The sequence below is a fragment of the Haliotis rubra genome, unplaced genomic scaffold (genome assembly GCF_003918875.1).
Source record: "Haliotis rubra isolate DU_JTF1 unplaced genomic scaffold, ASM391887v1 Scf2135, whole genome shotgun sequence".
Classification (NCBI taxonomy): Eukaryota; Metazoa; Mollusca; class Gastropoda; order Lepetellida; family Haliotidae; genus Haliotis; species Haliotis rubra.
The window spans coordinates 7,295-21,615 of NW_025766154.1; the positions used below are offsets into that span (position 1 = coordinate 7,295).

The 14,321-nt window shown below is 41.0% G+C and overlaps 1 protein-coding gene and 1 long non-coding RNA gene across 2 annotated transcripts; both read right to left on the reverse strand.

Moving 5' to 3' along the window:
- Positions 1-3,717: 3,717 nt before the first annotated feature.
- LOC124276819 lies at positions 3,718-5,667 on the reverse strand. The gene is made up of 4 exons (XR_006898668.1): positions 5,606-5,667; positions 4,811-4,907; positions 4,208-4,303; positions 3,718-3,741 (listed from the first exon to the last, which is right to left on the reverse strand). It is a non-coding gene; the product is annotated as an uncharacterized LOC124276819 (long non-coding RNA).
- A 676-nt stretch (positions 5,668-6,343) lies between these two features.
- LOC124276820 lies at positions 6,344-9,574 on the reverse strand. Its single transcript, XM_046712470.1, has 5 exons — positions 9,496-9,574; positions 8,919-9,166; positions 8,396-8,541; positions 6,675-6,912; positions 6,344-6,382 (listed from the first exon to the last, which is right to left on the reverse strand). The coding sequence occupies exons 1-5, from the start codon at positions 9,572-9,574 to the stop codon at positions 6,344-6,346; spliced, it is 750 nt and encodes a 249-aa protein (XP_046568426.1).
- Between the last annotated feature and the right edge of the window lie 4,747 nt (positions 9,575-14,321).

Consider the following 14,321-nt stretch of genomic DNA (forward strand, 5'->3'; position numbering starts at 1 on the left):
ATTTATTTCGAGTGCAGGGCTGTTTGGTTTGAGGATAGTTCCATCAGAGCTACATATCCTGAGAACAAAATTGCCAGATATCTATATGTTTGTCATCGACAGTACTTGAGCTGAGGATGGGATGAGAGTCACTAGATGGGAATAGGCTACTACAGACATGAGAGTGTCATAAACATGGCCTCCTAGAGGTGAGAGTGGGCTGAGAGTCACTAGATTGGAATAGGCTTCTACAGAGATGAGAGTGTCATAAACATGGCCTACTAGAGGTGAGAGTGGGCTGAGAGTCACTAGATGGGAATAGGCTTCTACAGAGATGAGAGTGTCATAAACATGGCCTACTAGAGGTGAGAGTGGGCTGAGAGTCACTAGATGGGAATAGGCTTCTACAGAGATGAGAGTGTCATAAACATGGCCTACTAGAAGTGAGAGCGGGCTGAGTGCCACTAGAGCTGAGAAGGGAATGAGTATAGACTAATACAGGTTTGATGTCGATTGGTTTGGCTGTTGTTCAACGCCGTACTCAGCAATACTCCAGCGATATGACAGCTGTCTGTAAATAATCGAATAGGGACCAGGAAGCGCTGCTTAGTCGAACCCATCAAATACGTTTCCGAGAATTTGCAGACTGCCCAACATTGCAACCTTCTACATTACCTAGAGAGTCAGAAGGGTTGTGCTCCTGGCATCTAACTCGGACACTATACCAACGACAGCCAAGAGACTGGGAGGTACTAAACCCAAGGCACCAAGAACAATGAGCAGTTGGACAACTTGGTTCTGGGGACATTTCGTATGTTTCGGATATTGGGCTTTATATATGTGTTTTCCTGGTTCACGTTTATGTCAAAAAGGTAAAAGAAAATTTATTGACATACACGGAGAAGAATTAAATTCAGTCTCGTTGAATTCACATACATTTACATCTTAATGCAAAACAGATGGGAAACAGAAAGACCCCTGTTTCAGTTTTCAGGCCATTTGTGTATAATTATTATCATTGATGGGAGGGGATAGATGAAAAGGTGACTACCGATTGATGATGGAAGTATTGGTATGTCCGATCTGGTCACCAATCCCCACAGGACCCCGCGACAGGACAGCTATCACGCTGCTCTGGGCTGCAGAGATTGTTCCAGTGCCTTGAAAGAAAGCATTGCTAAACTCTGTACTAGTCCACATCGGATAATTTCAGCCATATAGGCAATGCATGCCTTACACATTCACAGGTTGGAACAATTTTAAGATGTCAAAATATCTTCGCTGTACCTGAGCTGAGTCAATTATCATGTCGCCTTTTTTTAACGAATTTCGAACATCAAAATGTATATTGAGATCCAAATCCTATTCAAAAGTTTCAATAAAATGACTTGCTATCAAATGTCTCGGGGTCGTCAGGCAGCGATCAAAGCCCTATGTCACCGTTGTCGGAGCTGATTAAGGAGTTCAAGGAGAGAGATTTTACACAGTTGTCTACAGTCATGCTGGTTCACCTGGTTTAGACGTGCCGTCAATACCACTAGGCTTAACGGCCGCTGCCGATAACAACAACGGGAATGGTTATATCAACAACAAAATCGTAAACTAACATTAACCACAATAGCAACCATAAGAAATGTTCCCACCTCCCTTCTGGTTTTGTGTACGGACCACACCTTTGAAGACCAACACATCTAAAAGTGCGGAGAATACGGACGAAGCAAGAATATTCCTCTGGTCCAATTCTGTGCCATAGCCTCCCAGGACGCGCACCTGGATAAAGGTATTAATATCTAATGTAAATTCTCGGTGCGAGTGAGAAGCATTCGGAGCAGCAAATCTGATTTGTGTAACTCGAAACGAAGTACAACGCCGCATTCCGAATGTAACTATTATAGCCCAACTATATATATGTCGATGTTTCACTGTCGTTTCATACGTCATGGCATATGACAAAATATATCCTGTTGCGAGTTGTTAGATCTTCATACAGAGGATTGTATCGGGGGAAACATCAGACTGGACCATACCTTTCTTATGACTGGATGCATAATTTGTCCTAAAGTGGATGTACACTAAACGTATTATGCCAATGTGAATATGCTAAATGTACCGACATCAACATCCACGACTGTTTCTGACCTGGGTGACAGCCGGTAACTGGAGTGCCAAGAGCGCCATCGTTGGGGTGGCTCCACTGTACTGGATTGTGATGTTGTGTCTCAAAGCAGACGCCGCCATTTTAACCAACCAATCTCGCGCAAGGTTAAGGTCCGTCTGCATCCGTGGGGAAAGTACGGAATATTTCCGTCATGTTGTCCTGCAGGAGACAATATTCTGTTGACTGATACACATAGATTAAACTTCGCAATAAGCGGTATTGTAAAGTATTTGCAACATCACTGAGACCCTCGGGCACTTCTGTATCAGTCAGGAAGGATTTTTGTCATCATTGTTTAGAAATTGCGCGAATATAAAGCATGCAGCATATATTGTTCCGTACAGAACTTTCACTTAACGTGTATAACAATAAGAACCGGGACATACACTTACTACTACCATTCTGCTAATACCCTGTTTGTTCAATATGTACCATAAAACAATTCACGACCGCCTCTTTAGAATATCGATTACACTGAAACGTCTGATTGTTTTGTGACGTCATCAGCGTTAACGTTCTAAGAAAGCCTTTTTGAAGAAATATCGATGCATAATTCAGTGCAGAATATAATCGAGAGCGCATGGTGGCAAATCCTACCTGTATATATGTGGCCAATCCCCCACTGCTTGGAATCACTGAAGATTTTGTCCCAGAACGCCTGGAAATATACAAATCATTCTCTGACGTCACATGGTTCCGAATCGAAAAGTATTTTCACAGCTCCTTCATTGGTAGATTGTTGCATTGTTTGTTGAGGTAGACTCAGCATGAGACAAGCTTTAAAACGCGGCGTAAAAATCCAGCTCTCTCAGTCACTCCACGCTTTCGTAGTATGATGACACGCCATCTACCAAACAACATAGCCTGACCAAAGGATCTTTTTAGTCGCCTCTTACAACCACCACAGGGCGCTGGTGATTGGTTTAAAGTCAGGGTCAGAGTGGTTAAAAATTGAGTGGATCAGTAGATCACTTCCTTTAAGTGACATTGTTTGTGGACACATCATGATACACTTGTTGTATTTCAAATACTAAATCTTCATGGTTCCATATTTCAGTATTAAAAATGATTACCTAAATATATCATATTATTATGAAACAAGACCAGTTACTTTGATGAAATAAACCGTTCCACACTCAATGTAAACTATATGTATAAATCAATAATATTTGTAAATGCCTCATCTGTCGGTATTGCCATGTCTCTCTTCCATTTCAAAATTGAACTGTCCGCCATTTTGTGTTGCATATATGTTATCACTGGACCTGCAATAAATAAATATTGAAATGAGTTCTTTTGAACGTGGCACAGTTTCACGGAATCAACGTAACATAATTAATGTCCTTCTGGACATCGTAGTGCTTTTCACAACAGACCACGAAACAATGTCCTCGGAAGTGTAGCGAAGTCACTGCCTCCAGGACAACTGGCCGAGCCCCTCACCCAACTAAGACACAGACAACCCGATCATGTCCCTACTGAGCCGTCAAAGACTAAAGTATGTTAATGCTTTCACTTAGTTCATTCTGCGAAGCTCCCTTCTCACAACTCACCAGAAATTATTTTTCGCCACAATAGGTACTTTCAAACTCCTGTGGACATACCTGAAAACAAACATAACATAAATTATATCTGTATTACCAGTATCCCAGATCGTTCTGAAGGTGGTGTTGTCCGACTAGTCCACAACAACACAATCCATGTCATCATCTTATTCTCAATGGGCAGGTCAGGTCTTAAAGCGGGATATGTCAAGACAACTACCCTTCCACCAAAAATCAGTTTTCTATTTTTCGCACGCGTGCATGCGTGCGTGTGTGAATGACTTGCTACATAAGGGTTTAGGGTTGCTGGGATTTATCAAGTACGTTCAATTTCTCTTTCAGAACTTGTGTAAAACCGAACACATAATCTCCACAAAGTTGTAAATCGTATAGAATCTTCTTCAGTCGGGCTACCTATGTATTGATGAACACTAAAAATATTTGGTAGTACAGTGTTACCATTGATATCAATGTGCCATATGGAAACTGATTTACCACCAGTAATGTTAGATTACTGTAGACGTACTCGATGCCGTTGGGGAAGATGTCTGCTGGTGCTGTCCACTCCTTGACCCCTCCACCTTGACCTTTTGTAAACCACCAGGTGTCCAGTTCTACATACCTGCAGAAGATATGAAACAGGAATAAGCGTATATACGAGGAGTGCATGCATTAGGAATAACAATAGATCATTTGCAGAATACGAGACCAAGGAATACGGAAGATTTAGGAAGAAAGAAAGATAAGCACCGAAAGAGGAGAAACAGGAATGAGGATATATGTTCCGAACGAAAAGATCAAGGAATAAAGATTATCTGTTGTGCAAATAGAGATATACCACAGCGTATGGGTAACATGCTAAGTTGCAGGATATGTTCACGTTAATCACATATCGCGGCACTGGAACCATTATTCACTGGAACCATTATTCATGATTTTGGTCTGAAATATTCAGTCATCGGAAGGAACATAAATGTCACACAAATCTGCTCCTCAGGCGACTCAGTCGGCCAGATGTTTCAGTTATCAAGATGTATATACTGTAAACTAAACATAAATACATTGCCTCAACGACGCAATACGCCATCTTATCAATTGTTGTCCTATTGTACCAAAACTATACAGGTACCTGTATGGTATACTTCTATTGCGGGCATCAGCAAACACTTTGATCAATGTATCTTCATACGTTGATGTTCCATCGGTTTTCTCGAAATAGTAGGACCCTGTAACATTGACATGGAAACAATAGGACGTTGACGCCTTGACATGGAAACAGTAGGACGTTGACGCCTTGACATGGAAACAGTAGGCACATGAAGGCAGAAGGTCCCACTGAAGGGATGCAGGTCTGAAGCATTCACCACTCTTCGAAAACAAAAGAACATTGGTATGGTGCTACCAAACCTAGACAAACACCAAGTGCGAAGTGGGATTCGAACCCTCGATTTAGGTACTGGAAGTTGTCATTGTACACAAGGGGATTTCAGTGTGACATATGTTGGTGGTACTATTATCTTGTGCCTTTGAGTCGTTAGATATCGTTTGATCACTTCTATTCAGACAGGTAGCCTGGAGGTTAAAGCGTCCGCGCGTCACGCTGAAGACCCGGGTTCGGTTCCCCACATGGGTACAATGTGTGAAGCCTATATCTCGTCATATTGCCGAAATATTGCTTAAACTATACTCACGTACTCTATTCAGACAATAAATATTACAAATGACACGTTTGCAGAGAAACACAAATCTGCCCGGAAACTGTCCCAAAACATTCAAAGCCAAGACCTAAAGCTCACTATTTAACACACTTTATGGATAACGACTGTTGTATTTCTCTTGGGTGAGACGCGTCTATACGGATTCTTGTACCATTGTCAAACAGCAATGACTTAAAGTAGACATTAATTAAATTGTTTAATGTCACCTTCATCTGTCCAGTACCCCAGTGTGTCCCCAGAGGGATCCGCCGGTTTATCTTCCTTGTATACCAAGCTCCTGATTACGAAACCCCACACAGACAGACTCTGAAAAGTTGAAAATAAAATCACCAGTTTGAAACAGTTGTACGGAAACATTTCTAAAGTCAGGAACACACAATAATCTATTAAGAGAGAGTTTTAGTTTCTGCTAACGAATATTGGTTTGTCGACAGTTTCAAAGTGTGCTGGGTATGCATGTCTATTTAGTCGGTATCACAGCTCCAGAGCTATAAACAGGCATATTGTCCTAGCAGAACCCGATGATCCCAACACATTTGGATAAGTTAAAAATGTAGATCTTAATCGTAACAAACTAACACATATTCTCATGTATATAGAGGATGATATTCAGAGCAGATGGTTGTCTTTAATATGTTCGACAGAACTGCGTCAATAACACGGTGCCTATTGGTAAGGACGAAGACACGGTGTGCACTGAAACCAACAATAACGACATGCCTACCGACCAACAACACTGAAACTCTGTTCACTCATAAACAACATTAACAATGTGACTTCTGGTCATAGAGAGCAACAGGCTTGCTGCTCATCAACAACAATATCATATGCCTAAACATGTCGTTTTAGGACAGTAGCAGATCCTGGTGTCTGTCAAGAATCCAGTCCATAAAACAAGGTCTGTGGTGTAGTGCGATGCTTTGTACGTGGAATTCGTCTTTTCGTCAACCCCCGATGGACACGAGTTCTGCAACCTTCCATACCTGTTGAAGACACAAGGACTACCGACATGTGCGGACTCCTATGTCTGGTTGTGCCTTGTGTGTGATTTACTCGTGCATGTGGCAAGGGTTACGCTTGGTGTCTTTAGTATTTGGAGGAAAACGAGGTACGGCAGCCATTTTGTTAATCGACTTGATTCAAACACCCTTTTCTTAGAACCTACTTGAAATTCAGAAATGGACAAAATATAGTCGCTGAATGAATAACCCTTTAAACACCATTTATTCCTCAAACGAACCGACGAGATGTTCACTAAATAGAATTTCTACTTACACTTTCAGGTCCCGCCGAGGAATATGCTGCCATAATGTGGTAGGAGAAATTTGTCGGGATCTGTTCGATTCCTCCCATAATTCCATAGTACAGGAAGTTGTTGGTTTTGTCGTGCCACATTGGTGTCGTCATGACATTATTCAGTTGTGCAAATGCCACAGCATTTCCACTCGAGTCAAACACTGAGAAGGGGCTGGAACCTTCCAAACCATCATGGATGGATGCGGACGGATCCCACCTGAAGAAAAGTCAGTGTTTCGTGAGTGTCAGATTCAGTAATATGTTTGTGTATGACCACAGGCAGCCCAGAATATTCCAGTAACAGGGAGACATTATGTATGGGAAATTATTTGCAGTTTGTTGGGTCTTGTCTCAGAAATATACCTATTCAGGTGACGAAATGTATTCAATATGATTGGGGACAGCAACATATCTTCGTAATAACAAATCACCGATTCCATCACAAATATCATATTAGATGCTCACGGAGCCAAGTCAAGTGTTGCCGCAAAAGAACAAAGGCCATTTGGCAAATTATGACTGAAGGGTAAACGTACGAAACATCCCAATAAGGTCTAGCACAAACCAATCTTAAAGCTGTCGTGCTCTAACTCCGACCCACCGCAAAAATCTTTGAAAAGACATTTTTTCATCTATATCTATTCTAACTCATCTTGACAATCTTCCATGGAAGTGGGGCGGTGGAGTAGCCTAGTGTTTAAAGCGTTCGCTCGTCACGCCGAAGACCCGGGTTCGATTCCCCACATGGGTGCAGTGTGTGAAGCCCATTTCTGACGTCCCTATTCGTGATATTGTTGGAATATTGCTAAAAGCGGCATAAAACTGTACTCACTCACTCGCTCACTCAATGGAAGCAAGTCCAGCATTTGATATTATTTCACAGACTGAGATTCCGATGCATATGTGTTTTTCATCAGTTGATATATTATTGAGTCTAAGCCCAGGAAGCCAAATACGTGCCGTCAGATAAGAGACAAGAGAACAGATCGTATCCAGTTTTCGTATGTCTCGGGACATACAGCGGCCTGTACATAATCGAGTCTAAACAAGACTATCGGATGATTGACACCTGGAGCATCTATCTACGTTGCTGGGATACGATAACAAGCATCAACATAACATTGCTCGGTGTCTAAACAAGACACGAAATCAGATCTATCTGACCATATTCGTTAAAACCACAGCATCCAGTACGACAAACCAGAGCCCTCACTTCAAACTCAGACATCTCCAAGAAGACATCCATATTTAAGACTTCAACCATCTATCAGTCATCACCAAGGCTGATACATACCCCAGCTTACCATCATCTCATCAAAGACTTCAATGAGAGGTAATCCTTCTGTGGTTTCATTTGTAAGGACTGGTTTCATTTGTAAGGACTGGTTTCATTTGTAAGGACTGGTTTCATTTGTAAGGACCTAATGTATCTCAGATTCTCTCCTGTGTATTCAACAGGCGTCTATGCTCCAAAGTAAAACGCTACTTCATATCTGCATATTAGCTTCCCTAAATTACCCTGTACATCACCTGTTTTATAGCAGTGTTAGAATCTACACCGAATCGTTGGTCTACATTGTAAACAAAGAAGTTATTTCTTAAAAAACAAAGTTTTGGATTGACATGAATTCCACTTTATTATCGCCATTGTTACTTGCAGTGCAAATAGCAATTTGTCTATTATTCACCGAGTAGCGTACCTTCCGACGGACTGTTCTTGAAAGTCAGCTCCCCCGAACGACATGTATCCCAGTTTGGACGTGGTGTCCAGTTTGAATCCGGGGAAACCACAGAAAACACCGTCTATGTTGCTTTGATTTGTGTTTGAGGCTCCGTCGGGGAAGCGCTTCATCAAAATGAAATGAAAGAGTCATCATGAATATCCAAATTATCCTCGTGTTTTTTAAAGTGCTTCCTTGCAGAAGCTTCAAACACATATTGTTTACAACTTATACAAAACAAAGCAAGTGGACGGGAACAGAGGAAGTCCGAAACAATCAGATAACGTAACTATTTACAAACACAGCCGAAATTTCCAGCTAGATGTGTGTTGTAGAAAGAACATGTTATAAGTAAAGAATGTTCCCTAACGTAACAATAATTACAATAATGTAAAACGAAATGAGAAGCATCAATGTGGGACGTGTAAATGTATTTACATCCATCTACAATAAAGATTATTTTTTGCGTTCTGAACGTTGAAATGTTTGAAATGTACATTACCACTATGAATGACATGATTGATGTCCCGTATATGACGATGCTCGTGATGATGGGAACGTCACCAGCTCGGTAATGGAAGTTCTTGGAGACCTCGGCCCCGAACTGGCCGCTACCGGACACGGTAGTGTTGATGCTGTCGAGAACGAGGCTGCCATCATCGGCGGAGAAGCGCGTGTCGTTGATGACAAAGAATGTTGGGGCGCTGCTCAACCACACGACATTATGGATCTTTATGTCGTAACGTCCGTCTGGGAAGGTAACTACACTGAAGACTTAAACCTAAATTGGAGTTGGTTAGTTCCATGGGCACAAGCCATTAGTTCCTAGTGGGAAGCCAATAGTGCGAAGTAGGGCGCCAATAGTGCTAAGTAGGGCGCCAATAGTATTAAGTAGGGCACCAATAGTGCTAAGTAGGACGCCAATAGTACTAGGACTATTTTTCGGTCTACTGAATTGGTGAAACCTATTCCACTACTCACTGAAGCCTTTTCAAAATATACAAACAAAAAACACAAACCATTCGGGAATTTATTTTTCTCTACATTTTGAACGAAATCTTGGTTCCCTTTCTCTCAACTGTAAATGATATTGGCGTGGTTTGAGACTTGTCCGGAGCTGGCGAGGAAGTGCATGAGGATTCCTGGCGGGAAGAGCATGGTAATGTCGCAGCAGAAGTTGCAGGCTTTGCTCGACGTTTGTTTTTGTACGACGTCGTCGACAACCTTCAGCAACTGGTCGCTTGTCCGTTTGTACCTGTAGGAAGGAACACAGTATTAATCTGTCCTATCAGTATGCACAATGCATGATAACATTCTTCTGAATTTATACATTAGGTTTTAATAATGAAACCCAATACATCTTATCATAACTTTCAAGTTTGGATATTAAATTTTAAAATATTGGTGTGTTTTTTTTCAGTACGTATGAATGAACGCGTGTATATATTAGATAAAATACAAATGAGAGTTACTTACTCTCTGATTGCCGAGGATCTATGTCCGGTTCTTTCGGCGATCAGCTGCTCGTCTATGCCGGACTCGTATAGGCGTGTGGCTGTCGTAGCTCGGAGAGAATGGTTTGTGAAGAATCCCTTAAAGCCAGCCATTTCGCACAGCCTCTTCACAACGCCAGACAAGGTGTGCCTCCCCACTGCTACGGAGCAGTACCAAGTGTCAGGCTTGGGGGTATTTCAAAGCACGGACGTAAAATGCGTCGCACTCACTTGGTCTGTTCAAGAAAGCAGTAAAACGTTTTGTTATAAAGACAGACTCTGTGTTTCGAAATTGTCATAAAATAGAGAAAGTGGGCTTGCAGCGCAAATTCAAAGTATGTTCTAATTCTAAAACGAAAAGTAAACGTTTATTAGATTTATTAAACGAATCAAACCCCACTGTCAACTGGCAACGAATAGACTTTTAGGGTTTGTTATGCGATTTGTGTGATTAGAAGACCATATCATGATGAGAAGACCATATCATGATCAGTCAGGTAGAAATAATACGTACAACCTTTCTTTGAATGAAAACTTCATACATTACATACAGTACTACGTGAACAGTAAGCATGGATCAACGCCGCTTTGAGCACTATTCCAGCTATATTACGGCGTATCAGCTAAAAGTGGAAGGAAAGCTCCAAATGTCGAATGTGTCGCACGTGTAGAACTTCCTGGCATGCACAAGGGACGCAACTCTGCATAGCGAACAGTGGCATCTGAGACTACCCTTTCTGTCGTAATCATGCAAGGATTAGAACTTTGTGGGTGCCTTTTCAGCAATAATAGTTGAGAGTTATGCCAACAAACTGATTGGTGAGGGTATTAAAATACATTGTGCGGTTTATATCACTGCAGTATAACAATAACTATTGTGAACGCCATTTTCATGGGGGTGTGGAGGTGTGGGGTGCGGAATTGTGAGATGTTGGGGCATGAGGTGTGAGTGAGTTAATATTTAACGTCACAGCGGCAATATCTCAGGCAAATGGTGACGAGAACAATCTGTACAAATAAATTAATGATAAATTGTAAAACCCTGTCAACAAAGGACAGTAAAATTACAAGAATATCACAGTTATGAACGTGAAACTAGCATGAAGAAATAAAACATTTCAATTTAGGAACACGTTACAATATAAAACATGGGCTATAGAAGGTTGACCACCATAATTAGGGTCCATGGGGACTTATGTAAGGTGTGAAGATGTTGGGTTGTGGAGGTGCGGGATGTTGAGGTGTGGGGTGTGGGGATATTACAGTTACACTATATCAGCACAAACCTTAATGACATGTACTTCTCATAAATCCTGACAGGACATCGTTGGGGATTTTCCTTATTTTCTGCAACTACCACACACTTAGGACTTACATTTTTGTGTTTCAGACCTCCGTTGTTTGTTTTTGTCACACCCTCAGAATATCGTAAATGCTTTTGACCATTCTTCATCACAATGCTGAAATTGCCTCTTTCCCCAGTTTTCAACGAATGATGTTCATCCCCACCCCGAAGACAAAAGCATATACCATTTATGTAAAACATTGTGTCCAGAAGTTTTTGTGGTGTTTCATCGCCCAGTATCCCCTTCTGCCATAGTAAATCCTCCTGTTCGCGAGTTATCACGTCAGCTTTTCGCTTATGAATACCGATTCCACTCTGGGCCAATGATCTCATTTTTGCGTCTAACATTTTCCGTAGAGGGGCAAATTCAAAATCAGCATTGAAGTTTACATCCCTACCGTTTTCCCGGAGGAAATACTGAATTGACATGAGGATTTCATGAATGGTATTTCCATGGTATTCGCCTCCTTTCTGGTTTTCACTTCTGTCACAAACAATACCAATTGTTTACATAAATCCTCATCACTTAACTTCAAAAGAGTCTGCCCAAAACGTAAATCTGTGCCCTTTCTTTCCTTGTACCATGAGTCAAATATACGAACGGCCCACTGACATTTTTTGTCAGTATTTTTATTTTTAGACATATTTTGTAAATCCATACATTCCTCGTTGGTCAGGGGCTTTCCAAAACGAGAAGAACTAGTGCAGCTGGAAAATTCTTTTTCAATTTGTTGTGAAGCGCGCAAAGCTCTTCATCAGAGGAATCATTGCCTACTTTTATTTCAGATTTGTCAGAGTCATATTCAATATCAAAATCGGGCTTTGCATAGTCTGAATCTATCAGTTCTTGAAACTCAGAGTATATGTCTGTTTCATCAAATGAAATCTCAGCATCTTGTGAGAATTTGGTCTGGGTAAGGAATATTTCTCCATCGGTGTCGCTCGACATACTCACTGAACGTGTAAATCTCAATGTGGTTGTTGCAACTATCATGCACGTGTATACGCCGCCTTATAAAGGTCTCCAATAGTCGCGATATGCGAAATGCACGTGCTTCTCGCGCTTTTCACACCGCTGTAGCTGCTCTATTTTTAAGACGCCAATATCCAACAACTTGGATAACGGAGTCTTGAATTTAGGATTTAAGTAGAATAGACTCCTCAAACACGACAATAGTTGTGCACGAAGTCTAGTCCTCGGCGCTACCGCGCCTCGGACTAAACATCGTGCACAACTATTAAATCATACAAAGTTTGAGGTTCGGAGTCTATTCTCGCTTTTAGACTGAAATGCCCTGTGAGATTGAAGATTCTGAACCTGAGTAAAATCTACACTTGCTTCATAGGTGTCTTTTGCATTACACGTGTAGGTGAGTGAGTGAGTTTGGTTTCACGCAGCTTTTAGCAGTATGCCATCCTTATCATGGCGAGTGACACCAGAAATGGGCTTCACACAGTGTATACTCGCGTTACTAGCGGAAGCTTCAACTAAAAGGCTACCGGACCTATTACATAAAGGACTGGACAGAAGGACAGATAACTGTGAGCCAGACTAACTTTATGTTATCGCCCCGGTCTCTAACTATTAACACTGGAAACGTTTACGTCAATCGAGATTCGTGCCTTCATTACCAAGAGCATGTTAAGAATATCCAAGAAAAATAGCACTATGAACGTTGCCACGGAAACTTTACCAACCTTCACGACTCTCTGAGCAAGTGCTTTGGTTGATGCCAGGAGTCCTTACCATCGGGACATCATGAAATGTTACGGTCAAAGTTACACATAGTAACCACCCGATTTAGGAGATAAACCTATTGTGGTTCCTATTTGAAATAGTCCCACTGTAGAGTTGGAACCAAACGTTTTCGCACTTCGTTTCTAATAAATATGAACTGTCAGGAACGTGTTACAAATGTCAATGTAAACCGTGGTGGGAAAGTTATTACTTGTTGATGCTTGTGGAATCAAGTGTACGCTGTAATAATCTATAGGAGATACAGATTAATCCAGTAGACATTCTTGAAGATGCTCGTAGTCAAGTCAAGTTTATTCCATATTTTAGGCCAAATGGCCCACAGTACAATTGTATTGTAAGGTATACAGTCGTCACATGACCAAATTATTAAGAAGATCTTCAGCCAATATTTTTAGCAAATATATAGATGTTAAACGTAGTATATTTACATCAGGTGTGTTTGATATTTGTTGTAATGTTAATCTAGTTTTACAATATTTGTTGATGGACAAGAAGTATTCATTACGGAGAAGAAAATATCTATTACAGATAAAGAAAACATAGTATTCATTTTGTACAACATTCGTATCACAGTGCACACAAATAGATTCTGTATCAGAATTATCATTGTCTTTCTTTTTACGATGTGGATTAACTCTGAAATCATGACGATATATACGACATTAACACATTAAGTAGACAAGTTAAGCGTATCTATATACTGAGATTGGATTGCTTATCACTGATGTTACAAAGGCGATTTAGTGTACATTCCCCTCTATGACTTGTTTATGATGATGCACGGCACATAATTAACATCTCGTTTTGGCTTTTTAAAGTTACATTTACGTGGCATTAGTGGGTGACACTGGGTCAAACGGGAAATACACCCGCTGATATGGCACGTATTGAAGGCAGAGATTGTATCTGGGTGACGTTGGTAGTTCAGCTTTGCATACGTCAGCCCCCAAACCTCATATTATAACTAGCTTTTGAATCCAACACTTATAACGGCACTGTTTGGAAATATTCTTCTCATTTCAGTCGAGCACTCGAAGGCGTCGGATATGAAGTGACCAACGTAAATACTTCGAGTAATGCGACATTCGACTAAGCCGAAAAAGATGAATAGAGAAAGCATATGAAGAGACCACATTATATTTCCTGACAGTCATAAGTTCGACACAACGGTGTTTTACGGTAACTAGAATGTTTAATAAGTATCATTCTCTAGTCTTCCGTCAGTTTACATGTAAAGATATGTGTATTGACGTGGATTTTCTTATTTGTTACAAGTAAATGATTTCTTTGTGACATTCCAGGGTCTCT